General features: G+C 39.0%; 1 protein-coding gene across 2 annotated transcripts in view; it reads right to left on the bottom strand.

The window, feature by feature from the left end:
* Positions 1 to 5375: 5375 nt before the first annotated feature.
* Positions 5376 to 22891, bottom strand: part of LOC129717653 (uncharacterized) — a 37622-nt gene continuing 20106 nt past the window's right edge. For both annotated transcript variants that reach the window (XM_055667721.1, XM_055667722.1), the window contains exons 3-4: positions 6298 to 6609; positions 5376 to 6230 (exon numbers count right to left, since the gene is read on the bottom strand). In XM_055667721.1, coding sequence (XP_055523696.1) covers positions 5496 to 6230; positions 6298 to 6609 — 1047 coding nt within the window. In that variant the 3' untranslated portion in view covers positions 5376 to 5495. The remainder of the gene's footprint in view (positions 6231 to 6297; positions 6610 to 22891) is intronic.

Below are 22891 nucleotides of genomic sequence, written 5' to 3'. Positions count from 1 at the left end.
AACCGATCGACGTGAAAATTTGTATGTAGGGGTTTTTGGTGCCGATAAAGGTTCTTATGATAGTTTGAGACCCCTCCCTCTTCTGGAAGGGAGGGGTCCCATACAAATGTAACATAAATTTCTGCACAACTCAAGAACAAACCAAGCAAATGAAACCGAATTTGGCATGTGGATGTTTTAAGGGGTAACTAATATGTCCATAATAGTTGGATGAAACACAAATTTGTGCACATCTCGAGAACTTATCAACCAAGGGAATAAAATTTGGCAGGTAAATGTTTTTAGTGGTAACAAATATGTACATAATGGTTTGAAACCCGACTCTCTCTTCTATAAGGGAGGGATCCCATGAAAATGAAACACAAATTTCGCACAGCTCAAGAACCAATCAAGAAAAAACAAACAAAATTTGGTCTGTGAATGTTTTTAGTGGTAACAAATATGTTCCATAATCGACCTCAGATAACATTTTGGATTCTAAGATGGCAACTTCCGGTTTCTGGAAAACAGCCGAAAATGGCCAATTTCCACCCAATATTATAATATCCGGATCTAGAATAATACACAGGAGCTAAAATCGACCACAGATAGCATTTTAAATTCTAAGATGGCGACTTCCGGTTTCTAAAATTAGCCGAAAATTACCAAATACCACCCAATATGAGTTTTTCTTTAACCAGTATGCCGTTCAAATCCAGAAATTGCCTCCAAATGCCATTATGAAATCCAAAATGGCGACTTCCTGTGTCGGAAAAACAGCGGCAAATGACCAAATACCACCCAATATGGGTATTTCCGGAACCGTAATGATGCACTGGAGTCACAAATTGACTTCAGACAACATTTTGAATTGTAAGATGGCAACTTCCGGTTTCTGGGAAACAACCTGAAATGGACGATTCTCATTAAATATGTATTAACAAATTTGTTCTATAATCGACCTCAGGCAACATTTTGGACGATTCCCATTAAATATGAGTATCTCCGGAACCAGAAAGATGGACAGAAGCTAAAAATTGATCACAGACACAATCTTGAATTTTAAGATGGTGACTTCCGGTGTCTGACAAACAGCCGGAAATGACCAAATACAATTCAATATGAATGTTTTCGGAACCAGAGTTACGCCCAGATGACAGAAATTGATTTCACAGGCAATTTTGAAGTCCAAAATGACGACTTTTGGCTTCTGAGAAACAGTCCAAAGTGACCAAAAATCACCCAATATGAGTTTTTCTTTAACCAGTATCCATTTACCATTTTGAAATCCAAGATGGCGACTACCGGTTTGTGTAAAACAGCCTAAAATAAACAAATACTATCCAATATGAGTATCTCTGGAACCAGAATGATGCAAGGAGCTAACAATTTACCTCAGGCACCATTTTGAATTGCTAAATGGCAACTTATAGGCAACAGTCGGAAATTACCGAAAAATATTCAATATGGATATTTCCGTAAACGTGATGATGCATAGAAACCAAACATTGACCCTGGACACTATTTTGAATTTGAAGACGACCGCTTTTAGTTTCTGGAAAACAACCAAATATACCTCCCAATATGGATATTTCAGGTGTCAGATTGGTGCCAGAAAGCCTGCTGATAATGACAGAATACCACCCAATATGAATATATTCAGAATTAAGGCGATATACAGAAGCCAAAAGACGAGGATGTTGTCATTTCGATAAAACCAATCATTTCAAACGACTTGTTATTTGACTTTGATCATATCCTATGGCCGATTCGTCGTGCATTTGCAGACTTCAAACAAACCGCAAGGAATCAATGAATTTGGAACGTTCAAACAGTACGACACCACATTTAAATTATGTTGAGGCCACATATATCGATAAAAGCAGGTATAGTTTTAAATAGTCTTTGAATTTCTCTTCTTTCCATAACTTTTAAGCCACATATCAAATTGTTATGAAGTTTGTTATTTGTAAGTTTGAGAGATGACTCGTTCGTATGACACTAGTTATGTTCAAATAAGTCGTGTAATCTTTGAGATAGTCTATCGTTGTTTTATTAACAATTTAATACATAACGGTTGCTTAAGTTCGATTATAAGCAAATGAAATGGGAACGTGTAGGGCTGCCAAACTTTGAAACCACGTGTTCAATCATAATTCATCAGTGAACCCTTAACTAGCCCGCTCATCTGATAATAATAATCAAATCGGTTGTGTAGTTTCTGAGATAATGAAGCTTCGTGATTTTCACAAGTCGGCACGTTACAAATGAAGTTACAGTTCGATTACAGTAAAATTCAATAGGGTCTTCTGAGGCAGCTAGACCATTCATTTGACACTTATTTTGCGGAAATCGATCGGGTCGGCCATCTCTGAGAAAAGTGAGTGAGTCCAAGTAGTCTTCGGAATATGTTCCTTTGCATAGCTGGATTTCACGTTTTTAAACATAACAGGAAAAGTAATAGTCCGATTGCAAAACAAATCAATAGGGTCTTATGGGGCAACAAGACCTTCCATTTGAAACTGATTTTATGAAAATCGGTTCAGCCATCTCTGAGAAACATGAGTGAGATTAAACAGTCTAAAGAACACGTTTCTCTTCGTAACTTTTGAACCACAAATTCAATATTTATGAAATTCAAAACTTAAGGGTTTTCTAGGTTCTTTTGAGACCAATTTTGTTCAAATCGGTTGTGTAGTTTCTGAGATATTGATGTTTCATAGTTTTCACATTTTTAAACATAACCTCTAAACTAAAAATCCGATTACAATAAAATTCAATAGGGTCTTATGGGGCAACAAGACCTTTCATTTGCAATTAATTTCATGAAAATCGGTCCAGCCATCTCTGAGAAAAGTTAGTGAGAATAAAAATCTGCACATACACACACACACATACACACACTCACACACACACACTCACACACACACACACACACACACACACACATACAGAAAATGCTCAGCTCGTCGAGCTGAGTCGAGTGATATATGCCATTCGGCCCTTTAGAGCACTTTTATACTTTCGGTTTTGCAAGTGATTGCTATACCTTTCTAGGAGAAAGGCAAAAACGTTGTTAAAACATGGTAATGACAACAATCGTTTACAAGCTTACAGTTAAAATACCGTGTTTTTATTGCATTGATGAGATAAAATCACCGATTTCGCAAAGTAACTCTTAATTTTATGTATCCCAATGTTAAACCACTTCATAACCTTTATATTAGAACATTTTGTTTGAAAGAATCTGTTGAACAGAATTTTATTCAGAGATTTTTCGAAAATTGCTTCTCCTGAACAATTTGCTCGATGGCACACAGACCACTCTGGTCCGCAACGGCTCAATTAACCCTCTAGTGCCCAGTGCGCCTTAAGACGGTCTTCAGTTGAACCTCTAAAAAGCTTCAATAAGAACTTAAAAAATGTTTATAAAGCTTACTAGTGATTTTTTCGAAGTCCGTCTAAAAATTAATTTGGGCACTAGAGGGTTAATGAAAACTAGAATTTGGATTTTAATATTTCTTCATTGATTAAGAAAAAAAGAGCGCACACTGCTGGGAGCGAGGAGTCAAATTGGCGCAGACTATCTTTCCGAGGTTAACCTATGTAAATGATTGGTGATAATTTTCAAGTGTGCAGCGTAGAGTGATATAGATAAAGCGAGAAAAGAAAAGACAGAGAGAAAAGGAGAAAAGCAGAAAGAGAGAGATAGAGTGATAGAAAGAAAAACAGAGAAAGAAAGAAATTATGAAAGAAAAATAGAGGGAACGAAGAGAAGAAATAGAGAGAAAGAGAGAGAGAGAGATAGAGAAAGAAAAAGAGAAAGAGAGTGAGAGGGGGAACGAGTGAAAGAAAGAGAGATAAAGAAAAAAGAGAGAGAAACGGAGAGAGATAGAGAAAGAAAAAGAAAAAGAGGGGACCGAGAGAGAAAAAGAGGGACCGAGAGAGAGAGAGAGAAAGAGGGAATGAGAGAGAGAACGAGGGAACGAGAGAGAGAAAGAGGGAACGAGAGAGAGAAAGAGGGAACGAGAGAGAGAAAGAGGGAACGAGTGAGAGAAAGAGGGAACGAGAGAGAGAGAAAGAGAAAGAGAGAGAGAGAGAGGGGAAGAGAGAGAGAGAAAGCGAGAGAGAGAAAGAGAGAGCGAGAGAGAGGGAATATGAGAGAGAGAGAGAGAAAGAGAGAGAGAGAGAAAGAGAGAGAGAGATAGAGAGGGAATATGAGAGAGAGATAGAGAGGGAATATGAGATAGAGAAAGAGGTAACGAACGAGAAAGAAGGAGAGAGAAAGAGGTAACGAGAGAAAAAGAAGTAACGAGTGAGAAAAAAAGAGAGAAAGAAAGAAAAAGAGAGAAAGAGAGCAAGAGAAAGAGAGCGAGAGAAAGAGAGAGAAAGAAAGAGAGAGAGAAAGAGAGAGAGAAAGAGAGAGCGAGAGAAAGAGAGAATTCTGAATTTCGGATGTTTCAATTGTTTTGAGCTCCTTCTTGATTTTTCTATCAAACAATCGACGTTTTTTGCTCTGTAACCTTTATGGTAGACCATTCGCTTCAAATTTGCTCAGATAGTTTCAATAGATACATTTTGAGGATTGTATCCTTTCGGAATAAACCCGATATTGCCTTGCCGCAAATCCGCTAAAGTTGCATTAGCATAGTGTGACAATGTAAGGTCTGGCCAAAACACTACTTTGTCATTTTTGTGGTACTTATATTCTAAGTTTTAAACCCATTTCATGCAGATACTTTTTCACCGTTTTTGGATCAATCTGATATTTATTACCCAGCTCATGATATGATTTCGCCGACCGACCAGGCGTTTTCGCCCTCAATTTCGCTCGAACTTTGCTTTCTTGCAAAGTACATTTTCGTCCAAAATCAGATTTTCTTTTGAAGGTATTTCCATTCTCGAAAAGGTTGTCAATAATGTATATAAATGTTTTTTTTTTTTATATCCAAGATCCCTAGAATAGTGGAACACTTCACTTTTAGTTTTTTTTATTTCGCTCACAAAAATTGCAAATCAATTTACCTACGACGATCTTCTTCCGACCACGCCTGTGACACTTGACAGAATCGGCTGGTCGTGTTACCAATTATATAAAAGTAGATCTTCATTTTGTGGAAAAATTTTTTCGATTTGTGCAGCACTTCGAAATCGTAGACCAATTTGGAAGTTGTTCGGATTTTTTTCCTCACACGTTACTTCAAATGTGCTTTTTGAAAATCAGTTATTAATCGAAAATTAGTTCAAATACTTAACCTTGTCAGACTAACTCAAAATAACCCCATTCATATTGGTAACGTGACTATTGTTCAGTTTAAGAAAATATATCTTCCCTTCATGGCATTTTTAAAAGCGTCAGTCTCTAGTACCACACCACATCAAAATTACTAAAATCCTTTTTTCTTACAATAACAACTTTATTTAAAAACGATTGATGGACATTGATGAGTATCCTACAAATGTAAAACGCGTGTGTACGGACGAATCCCTGCTTGCCGCCCGAAAGGATGCCCCCGTTACGGCTGCTCAACTTCTTTCGCACCGGAAGGGATCGGTGGTGGCGGCACATCGGGAATGTCTTTGTTTTTGTTGGCATTATTCTTGATACTTTCGTCAAATGCCTCTGGAGCCGGAGGCGGAGGTTCCGGTTTGTTTTCCTCGGGATTTGCGACCTCCTCCGGTGCTGAGACGGGAACGACAGGCACGGGTACTGGTGGAGGAACGGGAGTACCGATCGGGCCATTCTGCAGGCTCTCTTTGTTGGCGTCTTGCAGAACTTGTTCGCGACCATCGCGGTTGAACTGCTGAGGATCCACTGCATTGTTGATGGGGGCATTTGGTGCCAAATTCTGATTGAAGTATGGATTCGGTTGGTTTAGTTGCGGGAAATAACCGAATGGTGGAAGCACCGATTGATACTGGGTCGGATTGTAATTGCCGAATGAATCATATAGAACCGGGAAGTTGTAAGGGAATACGGGACTGCTCTGTAGTTGTCCGTTGCTATTGTACGTAGCCACGGGTATTAGACTGGGTGGATAACCAAACTCGTTTAATTGAAGTGGATTTTTGGTTTCCACTGGACGTCCCTCGAAGTTTGGTTGGGGACCTTCCGGAGCTTTGGGAGCAATACTATTGTTCGGTTCGGGGATTATTTCCGGCACTGGCGGTTCTCGTAGTGGTAAATTTCGCTCCGGATACGGCTTAGCTTCTGGAAGAGTCTCAATTGGGGTATCTTGAAGTTGTGGCTCCTTGAATATGAAGGGAAGGGTGTTAGTCAAAGATATGATGGTCTCCGTGAATAAAATTAATACTTACTGGTTCACGGCCGACGAAGAACGAGTTTCTACCTTGTATCTGAGCAGCACTAGGACCAGCTGCTGTCGGTTGTTGCTGATAGAAGCCGGGGTATGCGTTAAAAGCATTGTACAGTCCGAATGGTCCGAATGCGCCGAACGGATAGCTTAGCCCTGCCTCATGTACCACCGGTTGAACCACAGGATAGGCGCGGCTCGGGGTTAAATTCTCGTCGGTCGTTATCACCGCGTTGTAAACTTTCGGTGTCCTCAGCAGACCACCGAGCGTTGGGACCGCGCAGAACGTTGACATCAGTAGGACGAGTTTCGCCATCTGCGTATGGGGGGAAAAAGCGTGCAAAAACGAACAAAGAGACACGGTTAGTGAAGGTAAATATGCAATAAATCACTGTGCGGTTTTGTAAAAGCGGTCGCTACCCGTCGTTGGCTGAACTGTTGGTGGCGGGGCCCTGAAGTGATTGATCGGCCGTGCGCCGGTGGAGATTTAATTGAATCTGAGTACGATAAGTCATTGGCGTGATTAGAACAGTGTGCGTCTTTTTGCAGCCCAGCTGGAATACGACGAAATGTGATTGAACAGGTAAGATTTTTGATTCTAGCATAATCGAAGCGGCGGGTAATTGCATGATCGACACGAGCACGATCAAGGTCAGCTAGTTTCTGTGTGGTGTAGAGTATAAACTGCACAGTGATTGTCGCTGTTTGAACGGTGTACTTAAGTCTTTTGTACTCCTCGTATTGGTAAGGGTTGCATAGAGCGCCCTGGGCAATGGCCTGGGCTGATCTGCATACGAAGCACGTGACCACGAAAAGGTTAACTGTTATGTATCGTATCAACGTTTATAACATAATACATCTACGCAAATAATTAACAATTCATAGCATTTTTTTTTTCAAATTGAACAATGAGTTAACGGTGATGCATGGCGTTTCAAAATAAGGTAGTTTCCCAACTGGCAGCGCTAATCAGGTCGTAAAAGAAATGCACCGTTTCAGTACCCTAGCAGACCATTTTCCAAGTGTCATCATGCATGCCCGAACAGCAGCTACGCAAAAAACCATTACTGGTTGTTTGTTTCAAGTGGCGCAGCATATGCTGTTCATCGCCAACAAAAAGAGCTTATTTCCAAATATGCACAAATGTAGGTTCGTCATCTCAGTCTGTCTGGGCGCTTGAAGAGAAGGATCTCTTGACGCGACCTGCTAACTGCTAAGCTAATTTCCAATTACAATAGCGGCAGGGTGTTGCAGCATGTATTTTCAAGGTGTATTGATTTTCATTCCGCTATTGATATTAACCCTATCCCCGCGGAGAGAAATCAGTTTTGACATCGAAAAATGACATTCGAACTCTTATTACCCAGCAACCGCATGCATAGTTGGCACAAACTATATTGCATGTTCAAGATCAATCTGTTCTCTAACTGCTTAGAATATTTTCAATGTTAGAAATTTCAAGTATAGTTGTTAAACTGTTATCAAAGTTTATATGTCAGGTGATGCCATACGGCATCAACCTCGCGGAATTCGTTAAATGCAGTCATGAATAATACATTTTTCATAACAGTTTACAAAATAAAAAAAAAATGACGTGAAACTTATGATTATTTTTTTCAAGGCTAAATAAATGTCAGTAGGAAATTGTAACGAAAAAAATAATGTTACAATAGTACATGATGGTTTTAGTAAGACAATTCTTAGATTGTTTATAGGTTTTCATTTTTACTTTTTTGGCATGAAACGACGTTTTACAGTGGTAAAATTAAAAACTTAATATTCAATCGCTAGAAACATGCAGTTTAACCAGTTATACCTCAGCCATTTCTTATCAAATTCGAGAGTTATTAGTATTATTCGATTGGAAATTCTCCTAGCAATGGTTTAATTCTCTCCACTTTACAGCAGCTGTTTGAGCGTTTGATTTTTGCAGTATTTTGATATTTTTACAGTTGAGCAAACTCTCCAAAAAATCATGCATAAGCTTATTGTTTTGTTTTGTTTTCATTAAACCATAACAACGAATAGAAAGATCACTCATCTCTAGTTTTGTTACAATGAACATTCTGATACAGTTACGAACCTACGACAACTGGCTTGTTAGGCCAGCATCGTACCTCGAGACCAACTGGAAGGTTTCTGATTCTGAGTCTGATACAGTAAACAGTACTAATTTGGGTGGAATTCCACTTTTGGTATGTGGTTCTTTGAAACTACACCAGAAGATTGAAAATGTGCTCCTTCTACAGCATTTTTATTAGAATTTTAGAATTTGATGTGGGTAACCTATTCAGGTAAACAGGTATAACATAACTCCGAATCGCCGAATCGAAGTGTCAAAACAAAAGAGAAAAATCGCGAGACGATAATTATCCGAAGAAGAGATATGATTGCGATCGCTTGAACAACCCCCCCCCTTGCTTTCTGAGTCGCAAGTGTTGACTTGACAGTAAAATAGATTTTTCATTGTTTAACAAAATGTTGCTTAGTATTGTCATTGTAAACTCAATGCATGTTGGGGAATCGCTGGCCATCAGCAAAAAAAAATCAGCTGCTTCATAATATTTTTCCTTTCTTGCTATAATATTCAATTGTTTAAATCCACAATTTGGGCGCAATATCATAAAATCTGATTTTTTTGATTACTTTTCACAGCGTTTTTTGACATATTTTCGAAAAAAGTACATTACTTTGAAACGCTCTGCAGCTTTAGTGATAGCTTGGAACAAATATTTGCAAATTTAAAAAACAAAATCGCCCAGTGTCTCTAGGCAGCAACCTCAGATGCCATTTCAAAAACATAATGATTACTCGTCTGTAACAAACAGCCTAAAATTGCCAAATACAGATCGGACTCGCATATCGAATAGTTTTTCACTTTGGATAATCAATAAACGAACGTAAAATAAACATTTGTTTTGTTATTTCAGGGCTGGTAGCAGGTCTCTTTTCAGATCCTTGGTCTCTATTTTAAAGCTAGTCACTAAAATGTTTCTATTTTCAACGAAAGGTCTCTAAAGTCTCTTTTTGCCTTTCTCCTAGAAAGGTATAGCAATCACTGGAAAAACCAAAGGTATAAAAGTGGTCCCAATGGCCGAATGTCATATACCACTCGACCCTTTGACGAACTGAGCATTTTCTGTATGTATGTATGTATGTGTGTATGTGTGTGTGTGTGTGTGTGTGTGTGTGTGTGTGTGTGTGTGTATGTGCAACTTTTTTTTCTCACTCACTTTTTTCAGAGATGGCTGGACCGATTTTCATAAAATTAATTGCAAATGAAAGGTCTAGTTGCGCCATAGGTTGCTATTGAATTTCATTGTAATCGGATTTTTAGTTAAGAGGTTATGTATCAGAATGTAAAAATCATGAAACCTCAATATCTCAGAAACCACATAACCGATTTCAATAAAACTGGTTTCGAATGATCGGGCTGTCTCCAGAACCCTTAACTTTCAAATTTCGTTATGATTGAACATATGGTTCAAAAGTTATGTAAAGAAAAGTTATCCTGAGGTTGTTTAAACTCACTCATTTTTCTCAGAGATGGCGGAACCGATTTTCACAAAATTAGTGTCAAATGAAAGGTCTAGTTGCCCCATAGGTTGCTATTGAATTTCATTGTAATCGGATTGTAACTTTGTCCGTTGTTCATAAAAATGTGAAATCACATAATGAAAGAAAACATATTGACTTTCTCCTAACGATCACTGGCTAATTAAAAGGTAGAAAAGTCCAAATGGCCGAATGCCATATACTACTCGACTCAGTTCGACGAATCGAGCATTTTCTGCATATATGCATGTATAGGTGTATATGTTTGTGTATGGGTGTGTACGTGTGTATGTGCACCTTTTTGCCTTTCTCCTATAAAGGTATAGCAATCACTGAAAAAACTTAAGGTATAAAAGTGCTCAGAAGGGCCGAATGTCGTGTACCACTCGACTCAGTTCGACGAGCTGAGCATTTTCTGCATATATGTGTAACGCTCTCCCAATCTCACTCGATTTTCTCAGAGATGGCTGAACCGATTTCAATGAAATTAATTGCAAATGAAAGGTCTAGTTGCCCTATAAGACCCTGTTGAATTTTATTGTAATCTGATTTTTAGAAGTTATGTATCAAAATGTAAAAATCACGAAACATCAATATCTCAGAAACTACACAACCGATTTGAACAAATGAACGGGTTACCTAAAAAACCCTTAACTTTTGAATTTTATGAAGATTGAACTTGTGGTTCAGAAGTTATGGAAAGAAACGTGTTATGGAGACTATTTAATCTCACTCATGTTTCTCAGAGATGGCTGGACCGATTTTCATAAAATCAGTGTCATATGGAAGGTCTTGTTGCCCCATAAGACCCTATTGGTTTTTTTTGCAAACGGATTATTACTTTGCCTGTTATGCTTAAAAATGTGAAATCCATCGATGAAAGGAAACATATTCCGAAGACTACATAAACTCACTCACTTTTCTCAGAGATGGTTGAGACGATTTCCACAAAACTAGTGTCAAATGAAAGGTCTAGCTGCCCCATAACACCCTATTGAATTTTGCTGTAATCGGACTGTAACTTCGTCTGTAATGTATCGAAATGTGAAAATCACGAAATTTCATTATCTTAGAAACTACACAACCGATTTGAACAATATTGATATCAGATGAACGGGCTGTTTAAGGGTTAACTGGTGATTTATGATTGAACACGGGGTTTTGAAGTTTGGCTGCCCTATACGTTACCTTTTCATTCGATTGTAATCAAACTTAAGCAACCGTTATGTTTTAATTTGTAAAACAACGAAAGTCTATTATCACAAGTATTACACGACTTATTTGAACGTAACTAGTGTCATACAAACTAGTCATCTCTTAAACTTACAAATAACAAACTTCATAACAATTTTATATGCTGTTCAAAAGTTTTGGAAAGAAAAGAAATTCAAAGACTATTCAACACTATATCTGCTTTGATCAATATATTTATATGGCCTCAACATGATTTAAATGTGGTATCGTACTATCTGAACGTTCCCGGTATCGCTCGTGATAAAATTGTTCGAAATTAAGAGTCATTTCTTTTATTTCGCTATTTATTTAGCACTAACATTACGTCAAATTTCATATTTTATACTTCAATTACAACATCAATATTTTAGAACCCAAAGAGTGAATATACCTTTATTGGATTTCAGCATTCATGTAAATCTATTTTTACAAATAATAAGTTTGAATGAGAAAGGCTAAGTCTGACCGCTAGGTGGATTAATTTAGGTTTTTTCAGATATCATGAAAAAAATTTCTGGTTTTCGAGCAGTTGCAGAATTCTTTCAAACACATCTGGCACATCTGGTCCAAAACTTGTATTCGTACGATAAAAAACGGTTCTGTTTTATTTTGGGGCCCCCACTTAAAACTGGGGCCCGGGCCCTCACAATCGTAAATCCGGCTCTGCCGACTCTTAAGTGTACAGGACAATTGCGGGGCTAGCGCCACGATCCTACTGACACTAACTGTCTCTCCCGAGCCGGGACTCGAACATACAACGACTGGCTTGTAAGGCCAGCATCGTACCTCGAGACCAGCTGTGAATCAAATTTTCCGGTTAATCGAATCACAAAAAAATATTCAAATTTCAATTCAACATAAAATAAATATTTTTTTGTTATTTCACTTGTATGAAAACCAGAATTTTTTTCGTTGAAAAAAGGAGTAAAGTCTTGAGAAGCAAAAAAAAGTATTATACATTGATTGTTGAGTTTTGTTGCGTATCGTGAAAATTTCATCATACTCGTTACCTTGAATATAGATTTTTAAGAAAAAGAAGAGAGAGGTAGGTGATTAGACAAAAACAATGGTTTTGCGCGCTCATGTAAATCACTCTCAATGCGGGTTGCGTTTAGTAGGGATATGAGAGCAGAAAAATATCGAAGAGAGGTATTAGCAAATAGCAGAGTAAAATAAAACACGTGCGGTTAACTCAAGATAATGGATAGAAGTAATTCTTTATTAACGGTTTGTTTACACTTGTATACTAAGCGTGATGCAAATGACACATTGCACTAGGTTGCAGTGCTGTCACTACTCCTCCTCATCGCGCGCTGATCATAGACCAATTTTTTCCCGTAGCATTTCCAACTTAACTCGACCTAACGGTTTAGTAAGAATGTCGGCAAGCATGTCCTGTGTTGGACAATATTCTACGTTTATCATACCGCCTTCGAAGAGGTTGTGTTCCGAATGTGGCCATGTTGGCCCCGAGTCAAAAGCAATCCAATCGTCGCACGCGCTTTCTGGTCGCATTCATCCTAAGATGCCAGCTCCGCTGCGTTCGCATTGTTTGCCGCCCGTTCCGCTTTCACTCCTGGTAAAACATACTTCCAGAGTCCTTCTCTCACCAGCAAAAACTTGACTTCCAACTTCCACGAATCGTAATTATCGTTCGTAAGTTTTGCGATTCCCGATCTATCCATTTTCGACGTATAACCGACAAAATAACACCGGCGGCAAAACTTATACTCGAACTGAAAAAATTAGATTTTTACACTTATTCCGACGCGAAAAATGCTGTCCATAACCTATTAGCAAATAGCAGAGTAAAATAAAACACGTGCGGTTATCTCAAGATAACGGATAGAAGTAATTCTTTATTAACGGTTTGTTTACACTTGTATACTAAGCGTTATGCAAATGACACATTGCACTAGGTTGCAGTGCTGCCATCAAGAGGAGTAGGAGAGAACCACGTATAAAATTAAGTGTTATCCTGCTATCATTGGCAACGCACGTGCTGTTCTAATAAACCTTTGCGTAGTTCAATAAATGGTCAATTCCAGATCAACACTCGAATTGTTGTTGATCCTATGAAATAAGTATAGCGTAATAATGGAAATAGATTTTTAGAATTTCAATAATCGGTGGATCTCAAAAATCTCCATGCAAAGTTCCAGTTTCATCGAGCAGCATCCTTTTTCCCAAAACCAGGTACAGCCAGAAAATTCCATTCCAGCAGACAGACAGACATGTAACCTTTCGTTGCATAGTCTGGAATAGTATGTTTTTCTGATGTGCTGATACTAGACACCTTGCTTCCCGTGGGAGAAACAACGACAGCCGCATGGCAGCGAATTAAGTAGGCAACAAAAACAGTGTAGCGATAAAGTTGTTTCTTTCTCGGTAATTGGTGACAGATAGGGTGAAAAGAAAAAGATAGGGTGAAAAATCGGTAAAGAGAATTCTCCGGGGTCACAGTTGGTTAGAATTTGCTTGATAAAATCATTATAGCAACAGACTTGATTACTGGTGGTGTTGTCTATACTTTTTTGTGAGCAGAAAAATCATTTCACGGGAGATTTACAAAAACTCACGAGAAATAAATGTAAGTTTCTTAGCATCGGTGATTTTAATGCAAAAAATCGATCGTGGAATGATGCACAAAGCAATTCTAATGGAAAAATATTGTTTAACGATTGCTCAGCTGGATTTTATTCAGTTTTATTTCCAGATGCTCCTACATGTTTTTCTTCTGTTAGGAATCCATCCACAATTGATTTGGAGCATTGGATGATTTGTGCAGTTTAATACTTAATGCCCGAAACTTATCAGTTCCTAAGGCTAGAGTGAAATTTAATACACCAATCATTGACAATGAGCTTCAACTTCTTATAGTTTGAAGAACATACGGAGACGTCAATATCAAAGAACTCGTGATCCTGATTCGAAAGTTATTTTTAAAGATTTACAAACAAAAATCAAACATAGATTCACTTTCTTGCGAAATGCAAATTTCATGAGAGAAGTTAAACAACTAAAACCATATTCTAAACCTTTCTGGAAGCTTTCGAAGGTTTTTAAGAAACCTTCAAAGCCCATTCCAGTCCTCAAAGATGGTGACCACATATTTCTTACGAATGAACGAAAAGCTCAAAAACTTGCTCAGCAGTTCGAGAGTGTTCATAATTTCAATTTGAACGTAATGAGTTCTATTGAAAATGAAGTATCACAAAAGTATGATCAGATCACCACTCAAGAATTTCTTCCTGGAGAGGTACTAGAAACAAACTTGAATGAAATACGCACCAGGAGATGATGGGATTTTTTATATTCTTCTCAAAAGACTTACCGAAAGCTTTTTAAATTTCTCGGTGAGAATTTTTAACAGAAGCTTTGAATTAACATATTTTCTCTCAAAATGGAAAAATGCCAAATTCACTCCTGAAAAAAATCCAGCTGAAGCATCAAGTTATCGTCCAATTAGTTTACTCTCTTCTATAAGCAAACTTTTTTAAAGAATGATTCTTAATAGAATGATAACAAATATCAATGAAAATTCTTCAATTTTTGCAAATGAGCAGTTTGGATTTCGTCACGGGCGAAACTCGACTACTCATCAGTTACTTAGAGTAACTAATATGATTCGTACTAATAAATCTGAAGGTTTTCCACTGAAGCTGCTCTCCTAGACATAGAAAAAGCATTCGACAGTGTTTGGCATAAAGGTTTGATAGCTAAAATGTCCAATTTCCGTTTTCCTCTTTACATCACAAAAATGATACAAAGTTACTTGACTGACCGCACTCTTCAGGTTAACTATTCGAATAGTAAATCTGATAGATTGCCTGTTAGAGCTGGTGTACCTCAAGGAAGTATCTTGGGCCCAGTCTTATATAATATTTTTACTTTTGATCTTCCTGATTTACCACCAGGATGTGAGAAATCTCTGTTTTGTGACGATACAAGCATTTCCGTAAAAGGAAAAAGCCTTCGTGTCATATGCAGTAGGCTGCAAAAAAGTCTAGATATATTTTCTTCATATTTGCAGAAATGGGAGATTTCTCCTAATGCATCAAAAATACAATTAATTATTTTTCCCCATAAACCAAGAGTTTCTTTTCTCAAACCCACCAATAATCATGTTGTTAAGATGAACGGTGTAATCTTAAATTGGTCTGATTAAGTTAAATACTTAGGGCTAATTTATGATAAAAATCTTACCTTCAAGGAGCACATATGCAGTCCCCATCTGGACAAGTTGTTGTACAACCAGAAAGAAGATGCTTCAAAGAATTCAGAACAAACTTCTGAAAATGATATTGAAGCGTCCTCGCTGGTTTAGCATGAATGAACTACACAGGCTTACTAATGTGGAAACATTAGAAAATATGTCAAACCAAATTATTAATAAGTTCCGACAAAAAGCGTTGCAATCCTCAATTACAACGATTAGCTCACTTTATAGTCAGTAAGATAGATGTAACATTAGATTAGGGTTTAATTTTAAACTCCTTGTTTTCCCTTGACAAGTAGGTTTACAATTATATTCACTTATTTGCGGAAGCAATTACAATCTTATAATGAGATTAAGCTTAAAATATATGTAATAGTGTTGATATGTCACTGTTTGTGGCAGAACACACAATAACAATTCTGAATAAATATTAGTAAATAAATAATCCATCACAAAACATCCCCCCTATAAAAAAAAACAAGAAAGAAATGTACATGAATTTATTGTAATCACGATTATTTCAAATCAATAAACGTAAAAAAAGTGCGATTGAGCTAAAATTTTCAATCGGGACTTTTTTCGTGAAGACGAAGCTCTTAACCCCTTCCTTGAAATGAAATTCGAAGGTCAAAATTTTTCCATATGTTCCTTTAAGGTGAAACCTCATTGAATCCAAAAATGGCCGACTTCGAGTCACCACTCCGAATTTTCGAAAGCACAAGACTCGGAAATAGTTAATGCGTTCCCTGTGAAAATGCTATTTTATGTTTGCTTGGTAAAGCAAACATAAAATAGAATTTTCATAGGGAACGCAATGAGTATTTCCGAGTCTTGTGCTTTCGAAAATTCGAAGTGGTGACTCGAAGTCGGCCATTTTTGGATTCAATGAGGTTTCACCTTAAACAGTAATGTTGAATCCTAATGTTGAAAGAAAAAATCAAAGATCAAAGGCTTTGGGGGGTTTGAACCTCGAATCTCGAAAATGCAGCAAACAACAATAACAACTTTTCAACAATAACAAACTTTTCTCGAAATTATGAACTTTGAATAAAATCTGTGTTGCACGAAACCGATAACATATTTCTTCACATGGCAATTTATTTTGCAACGCTGACGAGACCACAGTCGACTTCGGATTTCAAACGAATCGAAGATAGGTTAAAACTACCTTGGATGGACCGTTTCCTTTAGTGGACCACCGGGCAGATCAACTCAGTTTTTGCGAAAACTCAAGGGATTTCCAGGAAACTGTCAACGAGAAACATCTAATCCAGCTTGGGTAAATTAACCTATAGTGGACCACTCGTCAAATTACCTCAATTTCTTCCAACATAAATCGGAATTTATAAATGTTTGTTATGCAGATTGGTTGAATAAGAACACACAGACAAAGTGTAGCGGTAAAGTCTTAGAAGTAAGTCGGGTCCATTCATGATTCTACGTTTAGAGCTTTTGATACAAAATCGGTTTTCGCATTTCATCAAATAGTCAAATCTTATAGCAAATAATTCGCAAAAAATCTCTACACAAACTGATTTTCGAATACCTGTATGTTTTCGTTATCGTTGTTTGAAAAGACGCTATGATAGTATTTTAAACGAAACTTTGTGCTCGAAAATTGCGCATTTTTTGAAACTATTTTACTAATGAGATTGCTAAAAAAAATTTGTGAGATTTTCTGATCATTTGGAAGTATGGAAATGATTTTGTCTCGACTTAGTTGACTAATCTCATATGTGAGAAATTAGTCCTTTTGTTTTCGGACTGGTCCACTAATGAAAAATCACCTTATAACATATTACCACCGTTGGAATGACCTTCTGTCTATTGGTCTAAGAAAAAAAGTGGCAACAAAGTGTTTACCAATGTTGAGGACGCTTTTTTTTCGTTCACACACTAGCCATTAAACCGTTTTTATTTTTCTTTATTTTGCTTTGATTTTTGTTGCAGATGTGATAAAGAGGAGATAACTAACTCGAAATCATGATTCGCACATTAAACCAAATCCACGGCTCTAATTCAATTGTCAAGTGGAAAGGTTGGTATGCATGTACTCACACGTGTGACGACAGAGACGCCACAATGCAATCGAAAGCAGCCGCGAAGCGAAACGAAACAAATTGCGCTGCTGTTTTTCGCTGTCAAGATAAAGCGGCAGATCTGCGGGCCAGAGCTTGCCGGTGCTTTCGTTGTTTGACGATGGGACGCCGTTTATGAACGAATTATTTTCGATTTGCCTTTCGATCGGTTGGTTACCAAACTGATCGACCGTAATAGCGGTTTTGAGTGCGTGGAACTGATTGACCATTAGAGAAGCATTTCCAACCGATTGCGTAATATGTAACGGCATTGACGATTGCTTCATGAATTTAAAAAAATGGCTGTGCTTTAATTGTGTGCTGAGAAAATTTATTTGTTGTGTTTTTGGTATCACGTGTGTTCGTTGATGAAATCCAGTGTGTCAATAACGCAAAGCCTCCGCGATGTGCAAGTAATAATATGAAACGTTGTATGAAATGCGTAAGACTACGTCTTACTTGAGTGGGTGGCATTTAGTTCAAATACACGAAGTCAAAACTGTCGAAAAATGTTTAAATTATAATATAAGTTTAGACCTCCAATTTAATATGGAATGAAAAGCGATGGAATAGAACTAAAATCGACTTAATTCTGCATTATTTATCACGCATCGAATGTTCTCGCCATGGTGTAATTACAGTCCAATAGCCCTAGCCGGATCCTACGAGAAAGCTGTATTTTTCTTCCGAAAACACAGAGGCATTGCCGCGCCGTGACTAAGCGGCGTTTACCTTGATCAATTCCCGCCACTTTCGCCAATTTCTCCGAAACCCCCTGGAATGGTTTCACTTTTCTTTCCCGCAATAACAGAATAGTTGACCTACATACACGGCATTACCATCCAACGTATTTCCCGGTGTGGGCACAAAGTGCCGCGAAAACATACCAGGCACGACATTAATCGAGCGCAGTCAAAAAAACGGGGAGATTGGTCGCGTGCAGAGCATTCTCGAATGCAGCTCGCATCCAATGCAGAACATGCAGAAACATGTTGTAACCTCCGGGAGCAACCGCATAAATGAATAGAGATACTAGTATGAACGTAAGCATACAGGGGGCTGCTTCTCCAACTGGGGGCACCCACGACTAAACCGAATGCAACGTGCATTTAATGTAGCCTAGCGGGGTATCCTACTCGCCTGCCATCCGTCACCCCAACCCCCCTGTGGAATGCACTCAATCATCGCTAATCGGTTCATGCTTTTACAATGATCACGACTCGCATATATTGCGATGCTTTTTTCACATAGGTCGGAACTTAACCGCCACTGCTGCTGATTGACTGACTGCCTTTAGAAATTCTTTCACAATTTTCCCATCCGTTTTTCCTCGGTTGCTTTCTGCCTAATGTGGTGGCACTTGAGACAGTAGTCGGTGGGCGGCAAATAGATGCCTTCTTGACACAGATGTGAATACGTTGGCCAATGAAACTGTTTAATTGCCTAACTTCAAATATAACCGAGTATGTACTATAATGCAAACAGTATTGTTTAGGCTGAAATCTATAACCGATGATCTCATGCTCTTTCTTCAGGTATTGACATTTACCGATACGGTACTAGAAGCGTTACCCTCTGACTTTAAGGCATTATAATTTCAATACCGACTTGTGTTTTCATGTTTTATATCTGTTTCTATGCCCTGTTTCTGCGTACCTACAGCGACCCGTCTGCGACCTGCTTGCGCCGGTATTGTCGATAAATCAACCTTGAAAAATAGCCGTCAGCCTGGCATGATGCAGTTTATTGTTTTCTGACTTTTTTGCGGCTGATTCGTGAACTAGCATCGAAATCGTTAGCCAATCCGAATGTCAGACACATCCAGGTCGCCATTAACCGGCCAGCAAGCAAATGCCGATAATTGTTTGTGCATGATCCCGACCTGTGGTTTTGTCGGAGTTCCTTTGATCAATTGCCAGTCGCTCGTCGAGCCCCCTAGATCTGCATACTTTCCAATTGCATCGCGTGTATTGGTCTGTTCGTTGGAAGATCGAATCCAAACAGAGAGTCATCACTATGCAATGAACACCCAGTCGGTAGGTACAGCTAGCATCACCGTTTGGTGTTCGTCGATGATGAATAACATCGAGATCTACCGTCGATAATCAATGAGTGCTATGGCAACCAGCGGGAGAAAATTAGGTTAAGAAGGTTATTGAAAGCGAGAGCTAGGCTGCTGTCGATTGATAACTTTGCAAAACATCTAATTTATATGTTCAAGATTGTTTTGATTGTTATGATTCTTTTAAAAAAAATATTTGAGTAGTTTTTGAATACGACATCAATCAAGTGTCTGTCTCATTGCTTATTCGGCAGCCGAAGAGGAAAGTTCATTTTCTTGTGCGCTCCGCAGTTCGCTTAAATTAATTTACCGTTTTTTCTAGCGCTCGCTGGTGAAGAACAGTGTGTGGTAGTGGTGAAGTGCTTGCTTTTGGCGCGTGTGCTGGAAGGTGCAGCGCTTGTTTTTTGGTTTGCTTCTTCTCCCAGCAGAACAGGGCGATTTGATCGGAGCTCCGGCGAGGGAAAGGAGGCGGTGACGCCGTTTCTCAGACGGTGCAACATCGCAACTGTGCTGGAAGGTGTCGTGCTAGTTTTTGGCGCGTGCGTTGACAGAGGAGAAAATCGGCGGCGCCGTTTTGCAGTCGATGTAACTCCCGCTAGTGCTGATTACAACTACATACAAAGATAAGTGACACTTTTTATTTATTCTCTTTCCCACTTGTGTATATACATTACTGATCTATCTTGCATTCTTTTTATAATACATATATTCATTTTTTTTACCTTGTATTCATTAGTATATTACATATTCTTATACTTGATACATTGCGCAGCCGTTGAATGGCGGTTGGGGGTCTGGCTACCCCACCGGACCTTTCATCCTCCTCAGAGGGTGAAGAGTCCGGGATGGACTTTGCCAAGATTCCCATAAATGACAACAACGCTTTCTTTGATGTAGTAAAGAAGCGTAAAAGGCCCCGTAAAACTGCCCCGATTGTCACATCCACTAATGATGTGCCAATACGGGTCAAACAGTACCAGGTGAACCAACCCGGTCTTCGTTGGGTCGTGTTTTTCCGACCCAAAAATAAACCTCTCAGAGTTATGCAGATATGCAAAACTCTGAAGAAAGATTACACCAGCTTGACTGAGATTTTTAAAGTCAAAACGGACAAGCTGAAGGCAACCTTTTCTGATCCCCGACAAGCAAATGCTGTCGTCCAGGATCCAAATTTCAACATCGAGTACCGCGTTTATATACCGGCACGCGTTGTTGAAATAGAAGGTGTTATCACAGAGGCTGACCTCACTGAAGAAGATATTATGAAAGGTGTTGGATGTTTTAAAAATCCATCCCTTCCTGAAATCAAGATCCTTGAATGCAGAAGAATGTATTCCAAGGACAATACGGGCAAATATTCCCCAAACGACTCGTTTAGAGTAACTTTTGAGGGAAAAGTACTCCCGGATTTTGTCGAGCTCCACAAGCTTCGACTACCCGTAAGACTTTTTTTTCCGAAAGTCATGACGTGTACGAACTGTTTGCAGTTAGGGCACACGAAAACCCACTGCAATAAGAAATCTAAATGCTCCAAGTGTGGTGAAATCTCCGAGATTAACCACACTTGTAGCGAACAGCACGTAAAATGCTGTCTATGTGGAGGTGAACCACATAAAATAGAAGCGTGCCCAACATATAAATTGCGCTCAGAAGCGTTGAAAAAATCGACGAAACAACGCTGTAAGCAGTCATTTGCACAGATGCTAAAGACTGCCTTACAGCATCAGGAAAATCCGTATTCCAGCTTGGAACATGACGATCCCAATGATGATGAAGAGGTATATCAACCTCTTCCGTCAAGCGGGGTCGTGCGGAAACGACCAAGCGTATCTTCCCCCAAGCTCCCTAGAAAAGAGCAGAAGAAAACGCATACAGATACCCCAAGTGGTCCTCCTAAGCAAAATATTGCTAAGCCGTCACCTCCAGGATTCAAGCTTAATCCTGAAGGTAACAATTTCGATAAAGAGTTTCCCAAACCACCAGGAAAACAATCTGCTTCCGCCAAAAAACAGTCATCGGAACCTGAAATACAGACCACTGATGGACGTATCTCATTCAAAATAATCGTTGAATGGATATTTACCACTTTTGGTTTATCCGATACTCTTAAAAGTATGATCTCGGCTTGGCTTCCAACAATCTGCATGTTGGGTAAGCAACTAAGCACCAAATGGCCCCTCCTCGCGTTCGTATCCTTCGATGTCTAAATTAGACAACACGAATCGACGAATCGACAACAAGGATCATACAATGGAACTGTAGAAGTTTGATCCCCAAATTAGATAAATTTAAACTTCTGGTTCACGATAGCAAATGCGATATCTGAAACATGGTTATCAACCATGCCGTACCAGACTTCAATATCATCCGTTTAGACCGAGGAAACTTTTATGGCGGAGTGCTCCTTGGTATCAAAAAATGCTACACATTTTTCCGTATTCCTCTCCCAGCAATTGACGGAATAGAAATTGTTGCTTGCCATATAACAATTGCTGGTGAGGGCCTCACTGTTGCATCAGTCTACGTTCCGCCTAGAGCTACTATTAATCGGTTGCAGCTGACACAAATAGCTGAACTTCTTCCGACTCCACGCCTTATCCTGGGAGATTTCAACTCTCACGGTACGGCGTGGGGAGCACCCAAGGATGACAGCCGTGCTGTTCTCATTGAAAGTTTGGTAGACGACTTCGATCTGACCTTATTGAACATACCTGGGTTAGCTACGAGAATAGCAAGGCCCCCAATACGAGAGAGCACATTAGACTTGTCGATGTGCTCCTCCTCACTAGCTTTGGACTGCAAATGGGAGATTATTCAAGATCCCCACGGTAGCGACCATTTGCCAATCAGTATTTCGATTATGAACAGGCTCCATTCTGCTACCACAGTCGAAGTAGAGTATGATCTTACCCGGAATATTGATTGGGAAAAATTCTCGAACATAATATCCCAGGGTCTCGAAACAAACGAAGAGCTTTCCCCATCTGACGAATGCAACTTTCTTGCAACATTAGTGCTAGATAGCGCGTTGCAATCTCAGACGAGGCCCGCCCCTGAGAACAAGTTGAAAGTTCGTCCCAACAAACAATGGTGGGACAAAGATTACACCGAGATGAAAAAAGCTCTGAAAGCATCATACTTAGAATTCAGGAATGGTGGCTCAATTGAGCTCTATGATCAGTTTAGGGAGCTTGAAATAAAACAGTCTAAGCTACACAAACTGAAAAAAAGATCATACTGGCAAAATTTCATAAGCACGTTACCCAGAGATGCTTCTATGAGCTATCTCTGGAATACGGCTCGAAAAATGCGCAATAGGTCCGACAGTAATGAGGCTAATGAATACTCTGAACGTTGGATCTATGATTTCGCGAAAAAGGTATGCCCAGACGCTGTCCCATCACAGCAAAAATTCAGCGATACAACGGCTATTGAAGAACCAGAATTTACC

This window comes from Wyeomyia smithii, chromosome 1 (genome assembly GCF_029784165.1).
Source record: "Wyeomyia smithii strain HCP4-BCI-WySm-NY-G18 chromosome 1, ASM2978416v1, whole genome shotgun sequence".
Lineage (NCBI taxonomy): Eukaryota > Metazoa > Arthropoda > Insecta > Diptera > Culicidae > Wyeomyia > Wyeomyia smithii.
The sequence above is the reverse complement of the archived record's forward strand: the minus strand, read 5'-3'. Positions and strand labels throughout refer to the sequence as shown.